This window comes from Marmota flaviventris, chromosome 12 (genome assembly GCF_047511675.1).
Source record: "Marmota flaviventris isolate mMarFla1 chromosome 12, mMarFla1.hap1, whole genome shotgun sequence".
Classification (NCBI taxonomy): domain Eukaryota; kingdom Metazoa; phylum Chordata; class Mammalia; order Rodentia; family Sciuridae; genus Marmota; species Marmota flaviventris.
In genome coordinates, this window is record NC_092509.1 from 36361761 (window position 1) to 36379844 (window position 18084).

At 34.0% G+C, this 18084-nt stretch overlaps 1 protein-coding gene across 3 annotated transcripts in view; it reads right to left on the reverse strand.

Annotated features, from left to right (window-relative positions):
* Positions 1 to 7091: 7091 nt before the first annotated feature.
* Stam (signal transducing adaptor molecule) overlaps positions 7092 to 18084 on the reverse strand; it is a 65912-nt gene continuing 54919 nt past the window's right edge. For all 3 annotated transcript variants that reach the window (XM_027928634.2, XM_071599860.1, XM_071599861.1), the window contains 5 exons: positions 17611 to 17698; positions 16661 to 16715; positions 15941 to 16094; positions 13580 to 13755; positions 7092 to 8395 (listed from right to left, as the gene is read on the reverse strand). In XM_027928634.2, coding sequence (XP_027784435.1) covers positions 8173 to 8395; positions 13580 to 13755; positions 15941 to 16094; positions 16661 to 16715; positions 17611 to 17698 — 696 coding nt within the window. In that variant the 3' untranslated portion in view covers positions 7092 to 8172. The remainder of the gene's footprint in view (positions 8396 to 13579; positions 13756 to 15940; positions 16095 to 16660; positions 16716 to 17610; positions 17699 to 18084) is intronic.

Below are 18084 nucleotides of genomic sequence, written 5' to 3' on the forward strand. Positions count from 1 at the left end.
ATACGAAGGTCAGGTAACACTTGCATTTGCAGTGAGCTGTGGAACAAAAGAAGAACTCTGAGCTTAGAGAACCCAAATATTTTACCATGGCAAACCTGCCTGCTTTTTGCTCTGACTGGAGATAGGAACTGTATCTTCTAAGACTCTAACAAACCTGCACTAATTTCCATGAGACATCTCTACTTCAAAAACTATCTGTTATACAAACATCCTTGAAAAGATAGTTTAGAAAAAACATAGTTAGTGTCTCTGCTTACAAGGTGTATAGAACTATGAAAAAACTAAGGAGAATTTATCTCCCAACAATTGCTAGCCCACATTTCCATTTAATTGTTGGCAAATTTTCCCATCGATACACCAATCCATCACTATGACTAATATGACAGAGGTTAGGACCAAATCTGTGTCTCCCATAATATTCAATTTAAAATACACCAACAGGACTCTAAGAAGTAAGATAAGGCCAACTTTAACCATGCCCCTGTGGCCTGGACCCAGGTAGCTAATAAATCCCATAAACCACCAAAATTTACATTCAAAAGTCAGATGGACCAGAAATTGCTCAACATGACGCAGACCAACACAAGAAACAAGAAATAATCACCAAGCTATTCTGTGACTGTGAAAGCAAAACAGGGGTAGAAAGTTCACTCAGTACCAGAGCACTGTGTACCACTTGAGGACTTGAATACTCAAATGATACCTGCTGAGATTTACTCTCACCAGATTTCCCTTTTGCTAGACTTCCATAGTTCTCACTGGGCATTGACCCTATTTTCCCAGCCTATGTTTCTCTTGCTACATAAAAAATTACCATGCATTTAGTGGCTTAAAACAGAATACAATTATGATCTCCGTTTCTGGGGATAAGGAGGCTGGACCTCTTCCAGGTATGATTACAGTGTTATCCAGGACTGAGTTCTCATCTGGAGGCCGCACTTGGCAAGAGGGTTTCTAAGCTCAGTTTGCTAGCAAGATGGAATCTTATATGACAAAATATAATCACTAGAGTGACATCCTGTTACCTTTCCTGTAGTCTGTTGGTTATCAGCAAGTCAACATCCTGCTCACACTCAAAGGAAAAGGCTTAAACAAAGATACAATCATCATGAGGAAGGTGTCATGAGGACCTGCTGCAGAGGCTGTCTGCCACAGGTCAGACACAGTCTTTAAGACTTCAGTCAGGTCCCAGAAGTCCTAGATGGGTAGTAACAGAAATATGATGAGAGCTTGGGGTGCAGATCAGTTATAGAGTACTTGCCCAGCATGCTCAAGGCCCTGAGTTAGATACCAAGCACACACACACACACACAAAAAGAGTCACATATGTAAATTTTCTATTAGCCATGTTATAACATAACAAGTGTATAGGGTTTCTTTCCACTGAGAACTTACATGTATAGAAAGGAAAAGGAAACATACACTCAGGAGGTTGTTTTACAGTAAGAGTGAAAAGGCTTTGAAAGTAACTGAGAGCACTCAAATTTACTGTATTATAAAAAAAGAAAAGAAAAAAAGACATTTTTCTGGATTACGTCTTTGAGGTGAATGGAAATATGGGACGTTATAGCAGCTTTGGGTATTCAAAAGACTTTTCTCTAGTACACCTTCTTTTATGTCTACAAAGAAAAATATAATAACATGATTATCTCCCATTACCTTCATTAATAAGGACTTCTCTCCAGTATGAATTGTCTGATGTTGAATGTAACTGTAAGCGAAGACTTTACCACACTGTTCACATTCATAGGGCTTCTGAGTTTGTTCATGTATTTGGAGATAAGTGGACTACTGAAGGCTTTAGCAAACTATTTGCATTCATAAACTTCTATTCAGAATTAGTTCATTCATATTGTCTAGTCAAATTGAAGACGGTGAAGGCTTTAACACATTGTTTACATGCATAGGGTCTCTCTCCAGTATGAGTTTTTTCACGTATTTGAAAGAAACAGTGACAAGTGAAGGCCTTCCCACATTGTTTGCAATCATAGATCTTTTCTCAACTTAGTTCTTTCAAGGATTTTTAAGGGAAATAATAAGCAAAGGCTTTACCACATTGTTTATACCCATAAGGCTTCTCTCCAGTATAAATTCTTTCATATTTTTTGATGGTAAGCAGACTGAGAAAGCGTTCCCACATTGTTTACATTCGTAAGGCTTTGCTGCAGTATGAGCTTATTCTCATTTGAAACTCTGTAAGGCTTTACTGCAGTGTTTGCATTCATAGGACTTTACTCCAGTGTAAGTTCTTTCATGCATGTGAAGGTAAGCAGTAGGAAAGAAGGCATTACTACATTGTTTACATGCATCAGACTTCTCACCAGTATGATGTCATTGATGCACTTAAAGGTGATGGGAAAAAGGCTTTCCCACATTGTTTACATTCATAGTACTTTTCTCCTATGTGAATCCTCTCGTGTATGACGTTATCTCCAACAAGTGAAGGCTTTATCACATGTTTACATTCATATGAGTCTGTTCATGTCTATGAAGGGAAGCAGAACTAGTGCAGGTTTTAGCATGTTGTATACATGCATACGGCTTCTCTCCAGTATTACATGCATGTTTTGGAATAGAACTGAAAAAACTGAATTTTTTTCCCACTTAAACATTTGTAAGGTCCTTTTCCAGTGTACATAATCATTTATGTTTGAGTACTTGTAAAATAATAGATTTCCTGTGTGGTTTAAACTTACATGGCTTCTCTTCACATTTTCCACTTTCATGTGGTCTGTTTTTGTATGCACCTTACTTTTTCCCCAGAATTTTTGTTCTGACCTGCAATGTTTCGGTCTTCCTATAGAAGCCAGGTTTCTGAAGACTTTCTATATTACGTGTAAGTAAACATTCATCTAGTAAGGATCCAAAAAAGACCATTCTTCCTAGATAAACTTCACAGCCACATCTTAAAAGGCCAATGAATTCTAAAATATCCTACATATGGGGCTGGGGCTGTAGCTCAGTGGTAGAGTGCTTGCCTAGCATGCATGAGGCATTGGGTTCAATCCTCAGCACCACATTAAAAAATAATAATAATAAATAAATAAATAAAATAAAGGCATTCTGTCCATCTATAACTACAAAAAAAGTTTTTAAAAAGCAAAAATGGCTATTAAAAAATATCCCACATATGTATAGCTGCAGAGCTGCAGCTCTGCCTGGCTCAAATTGACAGGTTATGTTACAGTCCTTTTTGTTTTTGCATTTTAGGATGACCCAGTGTCCTCCCTAGGGATCTCCTGACACCTGCAGCTTCCAGGAGACATAGGCTGCTCAGAGGCGCCTTGGCCACAGAAGTAGATGATGTAGAGCCTGGATCAATTTATTTATTTATTTTGATACTGGGATTGAATTCTGGGAAGCTTAACTTCTGAGCCACACCATCAGCGCTTTTTATTTTACATTGTGAGACAGGGTCTCACCAAGTTTTTTACGACCTTGTTAAGTTGTTGAGGCTGGCATTGAACTTGTGCTCCTCCTGCCTCATCCTCCCAAGTCACTGGGATTACAGGCATCATCATTGTGCCCAGCTCGATTTTATATTCTTGATTACAACTTCTTCAGTCACTTTCACCAACTTCTTTGGTGTTGATCGTTCCTTTTAAAATTACAGAATATCAAAAGTACTTATCCTGAAACTTTAAGTTCTTCGGTTTAGAGAAAACCATATCCTATGTACATTTTACCAAATTTCCTATTTGATATGTTACCTACCTAACAGATAATACTATATGCAAAATTAAAAAAAAAAAAAAAAACACCTTCTCTACTGTCTCTCTTTAGAGTAGCAAGAAATATAATCGTCTTGAAGCTAAAAAACCTTACATATCCTGCCACAGAAACAATAGATTGCAAGTATTTATTATATATCTTTTTATAAAGCCATTAACCAACTGAAATAATTTAAGGTCCTACACATTATTGACTCGTATGTATTTCTACCTGGACTGTGGTTTATACATTTTACTCAGCTTGCTTTCAATTTGGTAACCAACTTGCAGAAAATTAAGTCACAATTAGAACTTTTAAAAAGAAAAAACTTTCCCTCCCTTCTTAACAGAAGGTATAATTATAGATAAGTTTTAAGATTAACATTCCAAAACTTATGTATCCAAAAATATAGCCCTATAGTTGCTGACTGTACTTCTAAAATTACACAAAATTCTGCTAGAGTAAGTCCAGTGGGTGAATGAGCTGAGAAAAAAAATGATTTAGGCTTGAATGAAAGGGAGGAGCTGTTTTGGAGAGGGGGGAAAAACAAACTTTCTTCAGTTACTCTGAACACAACTGAAAATAAAGAACAGAAAAACAACTATAATGAGCTACAGTAATGTCAATGGCCTAAGGTTAGAGTCTATTATACAGCATATACAAATAATTTAAGGTTAACAATGTTCATTTATGAGAACAGCTTCTGATATAATCATGAAAATATTTGTTTCTTTCTTTTGAACCATAAATCAAATGGTTCTGATTGTTAACTCTTAGGAATATATAATAGTCACTACAATGAAAATACAGCATCAAGTTAAATAACACCATATAAAGAATAAAAAAGGGGCTGGGATTGTGGCTCAGCGGTAGAGCGCTCGCTAGCAAGGGTGGGACCCGGGTTTGATTCTCAGCACCACATAAAAATAAAGGCATTATGTTATGTCCATCTACAAAAGATATTCTCTCTCTTAAAAAAAAAAGAACAAAAAATAATGGTATACGTTCCTGTATATAAGTCATACACACTCACTTATACAGTTGGGACATTTGGTAATACTACAGAATTGTTAGGTTAGATGTGATATTAGGTTTAGGTTATTTAGGAGTCTGTCCTTATCCTTACGAGAGGCATAATAAAGTATGTAGGAGTATGGTTTACAATGTCAACAACTTGGCTAGCTACATAATAAAGTGTGTGGGAGTGACACATCCATCTACATATACATATATAAATGTGTAAATATGTATATTTATACGTACACATTTATACATGTATAAATATATATAAGGAAACAAGTTGCTAATGATTACAAAATCTAGATGAAGAATGTTTAATTGTTCAAGGTATAATTCTCTCAAATCTATTGGTAGGTCTAAAAATTCTCAATACAAAAAAATTGTTGGGAAAAGCACCCTTCATACTATTAGATATTTCAAAGGACCAATACAGTAATTCCTACTCCTCTTCTAAAATAAAAGATAATTGAATGTAAGATCTAAGGGATATAAACAGTTAGTCAACAACAACAAATAAATAAAAACCTGAAACCAAAAAGCAAACCAAAAAAAAATTGGGAAAGGACACTAGAGTGAAAATTTTAAACTACAGTTTTGGTATTAATATTTAAAATGATACAACAAGAACTTACGGTTATTAGTATAACTGGTAAGCAAAACAAGGAAATAGAGGAGAAGAAGAAAATAGTGATTTTAATGTATATTAGATAAAAATTTGACCAATTATACCAATAAACCTCATTTTGGAAAATAATTTCTATAATTTTTATAGTTGCATAATTTAGCAGATAGGGCAATGATTTGTCTTATACAAACGAAGCCTTGAACAAAAGATACTTTCAAGCTCAATTAGACTGTCACATATAAAAGTCATATCTACCAGAAATGAATGGTAGTTAATGGTCTATTAACAATTTTAAATACAAAAACTAAGAGGTATAGAAAAGAAGTTCCAGAAGCATTTAAGATGAAGTGCATCTCTAGGCACATAAGATGGTCCCTCACTGAGAAGCGAGAGAGCATAGTGAAGGAAGACCACAAAGTTGGAAAAGACTGCATCATATTAAGGATGTATTACCAAATAACTCTTAGTAGGTTTAAGGTACTGATATATTATCATATCCAATTAGCCATAGGGTCTGTTGGCTATTAATGCTACATAGTAACTGAATTGGATTTTTCCACTTAGTTGTTACTTTGGTGGAAACAAATCTCAAACTTTATAAAAGAGATAAACTGAAAAATAAAATTTGCTTCACAGAAGTTTACATTAAAATTAGTTCATTTTATAGATAATTCTACCCCTTTAAAATAAAAACTGCTAGTAATAAAGATTTCTAGAAATTTTGCAAAACACAAAGGTCTCAAAACAAAATCATTTGTGATTCTAGCTGGTCCCTTCCTATTTCCACCTCTGTCATGTCATTTCAAAGATGGAAAAGCTAGCGTTTCATTTTCATTGAAATTGTTTTTACCTGATATTTTAATTCTTAATAAATGAAAGGCACAAACAAATATAGTATGTTTTAAGCCCTCATCATTTAAGTCTCCCTAAGCCTGATAACCAATAGGTAAAAAATAATATATATACATTGAAATAGGGTATTTTTTTCATTTCATCATTCTTTGACTTTTATAGGACAAAAAGGATAGAGAATACTTAACTGATTTTGTAACATAAAAGATATCAAAATTAAAATGGGAAAAGAATACAGTTTTAAACAGGAATTCATCAAAAGAAAGAAAAATACAATGACGTGGGAAAAAGTTTATCAGAAAAACATAATATTCAAATTGAAATGAAAAAGATTATCATCTGTTTAACAAAGTTTATCAAAAGCAACTTATAAAAACTAGTTAAGGTGTGAAGTCGGAATTGAAAATTGAAAATTATTATTTGAGAGCAACACACTCTAAACTCAAACACACTACCAGAGTCAAACATTTAAGTTGAATATGATGCTTTAAATAGAAACCTGTAGAATTAATCATCATTAAGATTATCTGCCAATGATGTAGTCATTTGTCAACAAGCAAACAAGTTACCTGACTGCAATAGTTTAGTACAAATCCAATTTGCACTTATAGTATGAAACCTATTAATTCATTAAATGTACTCAACTCAACAGGTATTTAAATAATATTGTTAAATTATAGTATTGTAAAACCAGTGAAGTTTTAAATATTTAAGATTAAAATGTCAGTGGAAACATTCCTCGTATGAATATATTCAAAAATACTCTCAAATACAAAGCCAAAATCACTCATTAGAACTTTAAAAGACAGAAGAAAACTAAAAACTCCAGTTTGAAAGGTAATAATAAATACATAAACTGTGAAGCAAAGCCAGGAATATAAAATTACTTTGAAACAGCTACTTATATCCATTTTAATGATGAATTCAAGGATACAATATGTTAAAGACATATTTAAAAGTCTAGCAGTGGGGTAAGACAAGTGAATCAAACTTTGTTTGTATCCTAAACAATTACAAGAGACTTTGAAAATGTAGTGTTTTCTTTCCAGTTAAAAAATTTCTATTCATTGCCTCTATCTTTGGTGTCACTGCCACCAATAAACACAGTATACAGCTTAAAAACCTAATTACTATCTTCAACTAGGAAAAGTAAAACAACATTATTTCTTTAAAAATAAGATGTAAAGAATGTAATCCTACTTAATTTTGTCTCAGGGTCCCACATATCTGAAATATCATGCCAAAAAGTAAAAGTCTAAAAGGGAACATCATCATTTGCTATAACTGCACCAAAAATTTAGCTACTGTACGCTGGTGTGATGACAGCCAGTAGTATGCAGAGGCTACAGAAAGACATAATTTACACAAGTTTAGATCACAATTAGGAAAAGGAAGGTTCAGTTTAATGTGAAACTGAAACACAGACAACAATGCCTTCACGTAAATATGCTACAACTTTGTTCTCTTGCAGTTTAAAAGGACAGTGTAAATATCTTAAATTTACACAAAACATTAGGAAACAAGGTAGTTGTTCATGATTAAAATAAAATAGCAATGTAAATTAATTTAACACAGTGTTAAATATATTCACATGATCACCATTGTGATTCAAATGGCCACTAATAGAGTTACATATCAATATATATACATAACATTTGCCACGACAGTTTTTGTTAAGTTTGACATTTTGCAGACCAGGTAATTTTACAAGACATATAATCTTGTATCAATTCTTCATATTATGAAAGGAATCAAATATTGTTAAGTAGTTTCATTCCTCTGGCGGAGGGTGACCGTCTAAAAAGTCAGTGCAAATTGAAGAGAGTTCTACCTTCTTGAATATTTGAACTTGTTGACCAAGATAGATTCCTATAAGCTGAAGATAAACAAATCTTAATTAACGAATCTCATAACATTGTCAGTGGCATTTAGCAGATATCTGCCACAAAGAGGAACACTGGGTCCTATAGCAGAGCCTTCTGAGAATATGGTTGCTGTGGCTGAGGAGGCTGTTGGTTGCCTCCTGGTTGAGTCAGGGTTGACGATGTTAAATTATAGTTTGGCATCTGGGACATATTAGTTCCTGCATTCTGGTATATAGTGACATCAGCAGTTGCAGCAGTAGCAGTGGGAGGAGGACTATATATTGAAGCCTGGTTGGGATATGTATTTCCTTGAACCATTGCACTGTGGAGGGAGAAAAACATCCAATTAGCTAACTACCAAAATACAGCCATTAAGAGATAACAGTAAAGCCTGTTATCTGTTAAACACTCATTCATCTAAATTCTTCTTCTTTTTTAGTTGCACTTGGACACAATGCCTTTATTTATTTATTTATTCATTCATTCATTCATTCATTCATTCGTCTGTTTATTTATTTAGTTATTTATATGTGGTGCTCAGGATCGAATCTAGGACCTCGTACGTGCTAGGTGAGCACTCTACCGCTGAGCCACAACCCCAGCCCCCATTTAAATTCTTTTGATAACTGTTTAAACATTTGACACAGATGTCAGACATTATTATTTGAGACACTGGGATGCTGCAGAATAAAAATAAATCACTACCATCATGGAGCTTCCACTCTAGCAGGAGAAGCCAATGGGTTATAAGAGCTGTGAGAAGGAAGAGAGTCTGTTAGTAGGACTAAAAGTCCTGAAGCAAGTGATTCTAGTTTCTGTATGGTGGTAGAGGAAGGCCTTTCAGATAGAGCAATTGTTATGGTTTGGATATGTGGTGCCTTTCCTGTTTGAGACAATGCAAGAATGTCTTGAGGTAAATGATTAGATTATGAGAGTTGTGATCTGGTCAGTGGATTAGTCCACTGATATGGGTTAACTGGGTGGTAACTATAGGCAAGTGTGGTGTGACTGCAGGAGGTAGGTCACTGGGGCCTGCCTTTGGAGCTTATGTTTTGTCCCTGGTGAGCAGGGTTCCCTCTCTGCTTCCGTGTTGCCATGCCCTTCTGTCATGATGTTCGGCCTCACCTGGGACCAAGAACTATAGAGTTGGCTGTCTATGGACTGAGACCTCTGAAATCATGATCCAAAATAAACTTTTCCTTCTCTGTGTTGTTCTTGTCAGATCTTTTGGTCACAATGACACAAAGCTGACTAAAACAGAAGTATTTAAACAAAGACCTAAAATAAAGGAAGGGAAGGAGCCATATCAATTATCAAGGAAAAATTTGTTTCAGGCATAGAGGAAAGAAGCCTTTGAGGAGAGAAAACACCACACATGTTCAAGGAACAGCAAGGAGGTCAAGAGGCCTATGGCCAAGTGAGCACAGGTAAGAGTGATATGATAGCAGAATTGAGGGGCTATAGCATATATAGTACCTTGAAGGCCACGAAGATTCTGGCTTATAACATGAGATGGAGAGACATTGGTTGGTTTTGAGCAGATGGGTGATGTAATATCACTTAGATTCACCCTGAAACTAGGACAGAAGCAAGAACAGTGGAGGCTATTAGATTTTTCCAGGTGAGAGCTGACAGTCAAAGCCAGGGTGGAGATGGAAGAAAAGGGCATTCACATATTTTGAAGATCATGCCATCAAAATATAATAATGAACAAAGTAACTGGGAATGCCTGAGATTTTATACTTAGTAAAAATAACTGGCAGAATGGCCATTCACTGAAGAGGAGAAGAACCAAGAATGGTTTTGAAGTGAGAGGTCTAGAAAATATACAAGAAAACATGATACGTTAAGCAGTCAGATATTCAAGTCTAGAGTCCAGTGGAGAGGTTAAGAGTAGAAAAAACATTTGAGTGTCATCAAGCATATACATGGTGCTTAGAGTCACAGAGCTGAATGAGCTAACCTATACAGTGCGGCAGAGAAAAAAGCAGTCCATCTGGTCAGCCCTACACATCTGAAAGATAAGATAAACAGGAGCAAGGCCAAGGAAACTGAGCAGTAGTAGCAGTGAATAAAAGAAAAATAATGGTCATAATGGTCATGACCAACTATAATAGTATTTCAAAAAAAAGAAATAATAAACTGTAAAATTAGGTACAAAAACAAAATTGACCCCATGATCTGGTGATATGGAAATCATCGGTGTTGTTCCTGACAAGAATAATTCCAATGGACTACTGATAATGAAAGACTGATTGTTTCATTTCTCTATTTTCTCTATTTTCCTAAAAATACAGAATAAGAGAGACCACCTATATACCACCCCACCACATTTATCAACTATACCATTACCTATTCAGATCTGACTATACCCCATATGTGAAACTGTTAATACAGAGTCTGACCCTATCAATTTTTAGTATAGCTATTAATGCCATCTCTGAAGGAGTACATGTTCAACGGGTGTTTTTTTGTAGAACATGTCATTGAAACATTTAGCTGCCTTCTTGGCTGGGCTCATTTGTTTATTCTCTAGTTAATTCTTAGCTTACCTTCATTTTCACTAGGATACATTCCTTGATTTCCCACTTTTCTGGCATGGTTCCTCCTGTGTACCATCAGAGGACCCTGAATGTATAACTATCATTGTATATTCTCTGATAGTTTCCTTTTTACTTGTATGTATCCCTACTAAATTATAATATCTTAAGAACTGGAACTGAGTCTCTTTCATCTTTTACAGTCACACTGCACAGGACACAGTTTTATACTGTATAAGAACCTGCTAAATATTTGAAAAATAAATGTTTAAGTGTTAATGATGACAATTTCAGGTGCTATATTAAGCCAGTGAGGTGTATTCCTTTATTCCTTACAAGGGTTTCATAAAACTTTGAGGCAATTTAAGAATCTATGTATAAATGTACCATATATATACATATACATACATATATACATATATACATAAGTGTACACACAAAAATGTGTTTGCCTAGTGTTTCAGTATAGAAATAAGAAAACTGATAGCAGAGCAAATGTAATATAACAAAATTGGAATAAGTGAGAGTCAAGGTTAGAAGTCTACTTGCTTGAAGTGTGCTGCATATTTGACTTGAGTTTTCTAGTTGCAAATTAAGGCCAATGAGAATTTTTGTTGTTTTTGACAGGCAGGGTTTGTTTCTTTGTTTTCCCTGATCTTCAGTACACATCTAAAAATACTTTTTTTAAAATTCTTCCACAGATAATTTTGGTTTCAGAGTTCAGTTTTTCAGACTTCTGTCATTCTTGGGCTATCTTATTATTCATTGGAGAAGGTAGCTCTGATTCAGTTCTCAAAAGTTACTTGTAGAGATGGTAGTATTTTAAAGTGATAGTAAATGACTTTATAAGGCAGCAAAGCTTGTTTATTTTTTTAATTTGCTTCTGCTAAAATGAGGTTCAGGGACAAATCAGTGTATGTATGGCAGACATCTGACATAAAAACATTACTTAGAGTTTCTTAATTTCAAAACGCTTCCTATTTAGCAGAAGTAAACATATAAAAATATGTAGTTTATTACAACATAAGTTATAAATAAAGATATATACACAGTTCTTTAGTTGTTTAAAGAGGTGAATAAGTTTTCCAAGAAAATAACTCAAGTTGTGTTATTCTAGATCAGAAGGGGGAGAAAAAAGTAAGAAAGATGTTCTAACAAGAGTAAAGATAATGCTGGAATGGAATGGCATGGTATGCATGGTATAGCAAAGATGGAAAGTGTGAAAGGCCTGATGTGTGCTGGGAATTACCCTGTTACTAACTGATTGAAGGTACACCTGGAGATACTGACAAGGATTGAAGAACATGTAGTCCTAGGAGCATGCTAAGCAGCTTAACTCTTAATACTGAGAAAGCTCATAAAGAACTTTTAAATGGAAATAGGATAGATAAATTTACAGAAGCAAGATTAGAAGCCAAAGAACCATGTAGATTAGGCAAGAAATTCTACAGTGTTTAATTGCAAGATATGATGATATTAATAGGGAAGAGTTACTTAGGAAATTAGCAAATAATTTTATGTTGGGTATTATGATAGGGAAAAGTGGTGAGCAGACATAAAAGAAATACTGGGTGAAATGCAGAGTTCTGTCCCAGGCTACTGGGTAGACAGGGAAAATTTAAATTGAAAATAAGGAAGTATATAGTTAGAATGAATACAGTAAAAGCTAATATTAATGGAATGTTTAGTATCTGCCAGTTTGCTATATGCATCACTTATTATCAGTCCATTACACTGTGATATATACTTATATTACAGTAAGTCAAATTTTTTATACCAATAGGAACCACAATATTGCACTATCACAGTATAGAGGCCACGTGTGTTAAGCTCTGGAGCCAGAAGGCCTTGCTTTGAACTGAAGTTAAGTAGGACCTTAGACCCATCTCTCCGTCTCAGTTTCCCATTTAATAAATGGGAAATACTAGTATAGCTTCCCCCTACGTTATTACAAGAAGCAAATGAATCAATATATGTAAAACATAAAACAGAGTGCCTGGCAGATACTAAACATCCCATGTTAAGCCTCCCCATGACCTTAAGTGACTCTGGAATACTAGATGTGACAGTAGGATAATTCCTTAAAATTCCCAAGCTTCTCCAACATGTGACTCTTTGAGGATGAATATTACAATAATGAGGGTATTACATATCTATAGACACTGATGGAAAGGTTTCTAGAAATTATGCGTGGGTCACCTAGAAATGTCTGTTACACAAATCAGGATATCATGACTTGTAGAATACATGCTAGTAAACTATCTTAAAGTTTATTTGTTTCAAGGGGAAGACTTCTGCTTAGATTCCCAATAAAGCAAGCACACACATAAAATATTTAAAAAATTCATAATGATTTAACTACATGACAGAGAATACAAGTAAATGCCAAAAGAACTGGGCCTCTGTCATCGCATAATCAGTTAGCTATCTGCCTCAAGAACCACAGAGGCAAATCATTTTTTTTCATCTTTTCTTTTCAAATGTTGTACCCCCTTTAATGAAAATCAAATTCCAATATAATACAAAAATAAGGAAATATTTTCTTACTTAAAGAGATAGCCCAGGGTGTATATTCCAAAACAATAACAGAATTTAGATTTTACATAAAATTTGTGGGAAAATGATAAATTATAGTTACAAATTAGTTTCTTTAAATAAATTATCAAATATCATCATAGACTCAAAATCACAAAAATATCCCACTTATAGGAATACAAAAAATACAAAACTACCCCCCAAATACAGAAGTTGAGTGAGTTATTCAGTCAATGGACTGGCTTGTAGCTGATACTGTAGTATCAAAGGGGTTCCTATAAAATCCACTCAACACCACAAATGGGGCTGTCTGGCAACACTGATGACCTCTACCTGAGATTTCTTATTCAGATCTATGCTTACTGATGACTGGAGGCAATTAAAGAATTTTAACAGCAAAATCACAAGTAATAGTCAATATATCAAATTACTTTGAGTAAGAAGCCTGAGTGTGCTGACTAGAAAGGGCCGGGTTTGCAGATGGTGGGACTGCTCCTTGGCTGAGAGAAGACAGTTGCTCTGGAGGAAGACTGTAGCTCTGGAGATGACTCATCTGGGCATTCCCTGCAACCAGGTAAGCACCACTTTGATGAGGCCCTGGATATACCTAGGATGGTTATTGAGAAAACATACTTGATCGTAAAACCTTCACACACATTCCAAATATTTTCTGAAGAGGAACTCAGCTACAAAAAGAACACATATTATTTCTCTGGAATCATTTTTTAAAAACTTACTTCTGTCAACAAGCATTTTATAAAAAACACTTTTTAGTGATGTGGACAGCTGAGGATTTTTGTTTTTAAACATTACCTGAACTATTATTTATTGCAATACAGAAGCATTAAAGGAAATTACCTTGAAACTTTATACTAAAATAATGTTTCTATTAAATATACTTAATATTTTGTATGATAATATGGAATCCAAAATGACATTTAGGAGGCACATTTTAGGAGACTACAATGCCATAAACTCTATTTATAATATAAATTTCCTAAACTGCAATTTATTGAACCTAGAGCAACTTAACTTTATAAAGCAAAGGTGAGCAAGTTAACTTTCTAAAGCAGGGGTCAGCATGTTTTCTTATAAAGGGCCAAGTAGCAAATATTTTAGGATTGTAGGTCATACAGCCTCTGTCACAACAACTACAATCTACAGATATAGGATGTAGCAATAGACAACGAGAATAGCTATGTTCCAATAAAAGTTATCTAAAAAACAACAAACCAACAAACAACAACAAAAACAGGAGGCAGGCTGGATTCATTTGCTTACTCCTATATCTAAAAAATTGTACTGTTTTCAGTCTAAAGAGATTGAAGTTTTTAAATATCAAAAGTCTTAAACATGGTATTATTAATTTTCTATAGTATTCGCTTTTAAAAGACAACTTCTGTGGGCTGGGGTTGTGGCTCAGTGGTGGAGTGCTCACCTAGCACAGGTGAGGCACTGGGTTCCATCCTCAGCACCACATAAAAATAAATAAATGTATTAAGAATATTGTTACTATGTGTTAAATCAATATGACAACCACCAAGAGGCAAGGACAATAATCATCATGGACTTCTGTTAAACCACAACACATACCATATCAGAATCCAAAAGGTCTTCATTATAAACATAGCTCTACCAGCTCATATAACTATTTTACTTTTTTCTTTTCATGAATGTTTGCTTTTTTTGCCTGACTCAAACTGAATTCCCTTGAGAAGATATCATCTAGCCTTATTTTTCTAGGGCTTGGCTGTTAGTTCCAGGTAGTGCTAGACCCTCATCTCAGGGAAAATGGCCCATTTAAAAAAAAAAAAAAAATTCTGAACAAAGTTTGTGATAAATCTTTGTAAACAAAAGAGAATCTGGCTGATTATTCCTTATACCTGGAAATTGCTGAATTTATGGAAAAAGGGCTCTTAAACAATTGCTTCAGATGAAAAGAGAAAAAAGGGGTCTACATTGCAATATATGCATTTTATGTAAAAAAAAGGGGGAAATTCCCTATTTAAGCAGCTTTTAAAAAACATAGGAAAATATTACATTTTGTTGGTTAACAGTTTTTCAATTCCATTTTTCCCACTGCATTTAAGTTTTCCTTTTAAGTATTACTAAAAGTCATTAGATATTTAAGAGAATTTTCCCATCTCTGAAAATGGTATATTTTAATTTGTGGGTTTTTAAAAAAAATACAATATTAAGATAACACATACAAAAGGCTGTTACTTATGTAGTGTACCCAGTTTGAGGAGTTTGGCGATAAGTACATACTTGTGAAACCATTACCATAATCTATGCTATGAACATCCAACAATCCAAAAGTTCCCTGGTACTCTCTTTATTATTTTTGTGATAAGAACACTTTGCATAATCAGGTCATTGTAAAATAAAAACATTAGATACTCAGAAGAACTTAGTAATAATTAAAAATTTGGGTCGATTTGATAAAACTACAGTTCTTAACCAAATCATTATATACAAAGTTTAAAAATATGTAGATATTAGGTCCTCAACTTTAAAGATTGTTATTCAATGGTCTAGAGTAGAACCAAAATAACTATTTAAAATAAAGTAAAATAAAAAGATTGATGGCTGATTCTGCTGCCTATTGCTATATAAGAGCAATACAACTACTGGTATATTTAATATATTATAAATTGCATTCACCGAGTAAAAAATTGTATTAAACTTTATTCTCATTCTAAACATTACTTTTAGAAAATTTCATACTTTATAAGCAATTTCAAATGCATTAGAGAAGTTAAAACAATATTCTTGAGCTTTTAAAAGCATACCTGAGAACCAGAAACACCAGATGACTGCATATAATACTGCTGATTCTGTAATTTTGCATACATGGAATACATGGGATCTTCATTCATTAATTTAGTATACAGCGAAAGTGCCTCCATCACTTTAACATTAAGTTCTGAGAGTTCTGAATGTTTCCTGAAACATTACACAATAATTTGAAACATAACTGCTTAAATGATAAAATATTCTAAACTATGACATATCAAAATAGCAAAATTTAATATTGGTACACATTATTAAAGATTCAACCTAGGTAAAATTATCTTGTATTTTAGTGCTGAGGCAACCAAAACCGTTTAAGATTTAGGTACTGTGCTGAGGGGAAACACAGTTTATTACAATTGACGGTACTCTGAAATACTTAAGATTTCCCCAATTATTAATAAATGGATCATTTGTGGGCTCTGGTAATGCCACTTTAGCAAAGATGACTGCACTAGGCTACTTAAATCTTATTTGTTAATATATATATATATATATATATATATATATACTAACAAATAAGATATATATATATATATGGAGACTCAATTAAATCCTCACTTTTAAAAAGGGCAAATGAGTCCAATTCCCCACATCTAGTTGAAAACAACTGAAAAAGGAGTGGTTCCTGTGAAAGCAAATAGAGCTCACTCTGAAGTTTATAGAGACAGTTTTAAGGACAAATATACACAATACAGATATAGTCCATATTCTTTTACCTATCAATATCTTCCAGCTTTTCATCAATGAGAGGTCCCATCTGGTGACACATTGCTAATATAACAAGATTTGAAGAAATAAGAAAATGCAATAAAAGAAACTGAACCATTGATACATAATTACAAAACTTTAATAATAAAAGATTTAATTTAGAGCAATAAACTTTATATTAATTAATGTTAGACAACAGAATCCAAAATTCATTTTCTCAGAATATGACAGTGACAACTTAATCTATAATACTAATCTCAAAATTAAGAATTTTTTAATTTCATAAAATTCTAGAATATTGAATTAAAAGTTTAATTTGGATAAAAAGGTATGAGAATTCAAACTCTACCCAAGGTTTAAACTGCATTTTATAGAATCAGAGTAAAGCTGGGTACAGTGGCATAAGCCTGCAATCCCAGTGACCCAGGAAGCCTGAGACAGGAGGATTGAAAGTTTGAGGCCTGCTACAAAAACTTAGAAAGACTTTTTTTATTTTCTCAAAATAAAAATTCATACATACATAGAGCTGGGGATGCAGCTCAGTAGCTCAGTGGTAGAGCACCCGTAGGTTCAATCCCTAGTATCACACCAAAAAAACAGTAAGACTGGGTCAAGGAAGACTGAGAAATGCTTTGTTTAAAATCATTCTTAAAAACCATTCTACAACAGTGCCAGGGAAGGTGGTGTACACCTGTAATCCCAGCAGCTCAGGAGGCTTAGGCAGGAGGATGGTGAGTTCAAGGATAGCCTCAGCAACTTAGCAAGGCCCTAAGCAACTCAGTGAGACCCTGTCTCTAAATAAAATATAAGAAAGGGCTGGCAATGTGGCTCAGTAGTTGAGCGCCTCTGGATTCAATCCCCAATACCAAAAAGAAAAAAAAAAAAAAAAGTCTATAACAGAACAATAGATAGAACCTCTAATTATTCTCTTTGCAAGGTAAACTGAAAACAGGTTTACCTTCTAGATGAAGTAGCTCTGGTAGATCTGGTTGATTATCACTGGGGTCAGTACTTTGCAACATCTGTAGCAACTGGTCCATTTTATCCTACAAGAATTAAGTAGTTAATATAAAAAACAACTGAACTTTATGAAACATTATGTTTTCACTTATTTAACTAGATAAGGGACATAAAACTTTCATCATTAAGTTATAGAAACTTCAATTTTGCTTTTATGTTTTATTATCCCATGTATTATCTTTAATACCATGTGTAGTCAAACAGTTGAATGCTATCCCTATGTATTTTAACAGATATTCTATAAAATTAGAAGAAAAGAACCACATTTAAACTTAAATGTGTGAGTTCTTCAATCTTTTATATCATGATAGAGGATTTCACTTTGCTTTGTAGCTGCTGCAGCTTAGACACAAGGCAGGTGTAATATCCCTCTCAAGATGGTTGTTATGACTAACAACTCAAGTCATGAATA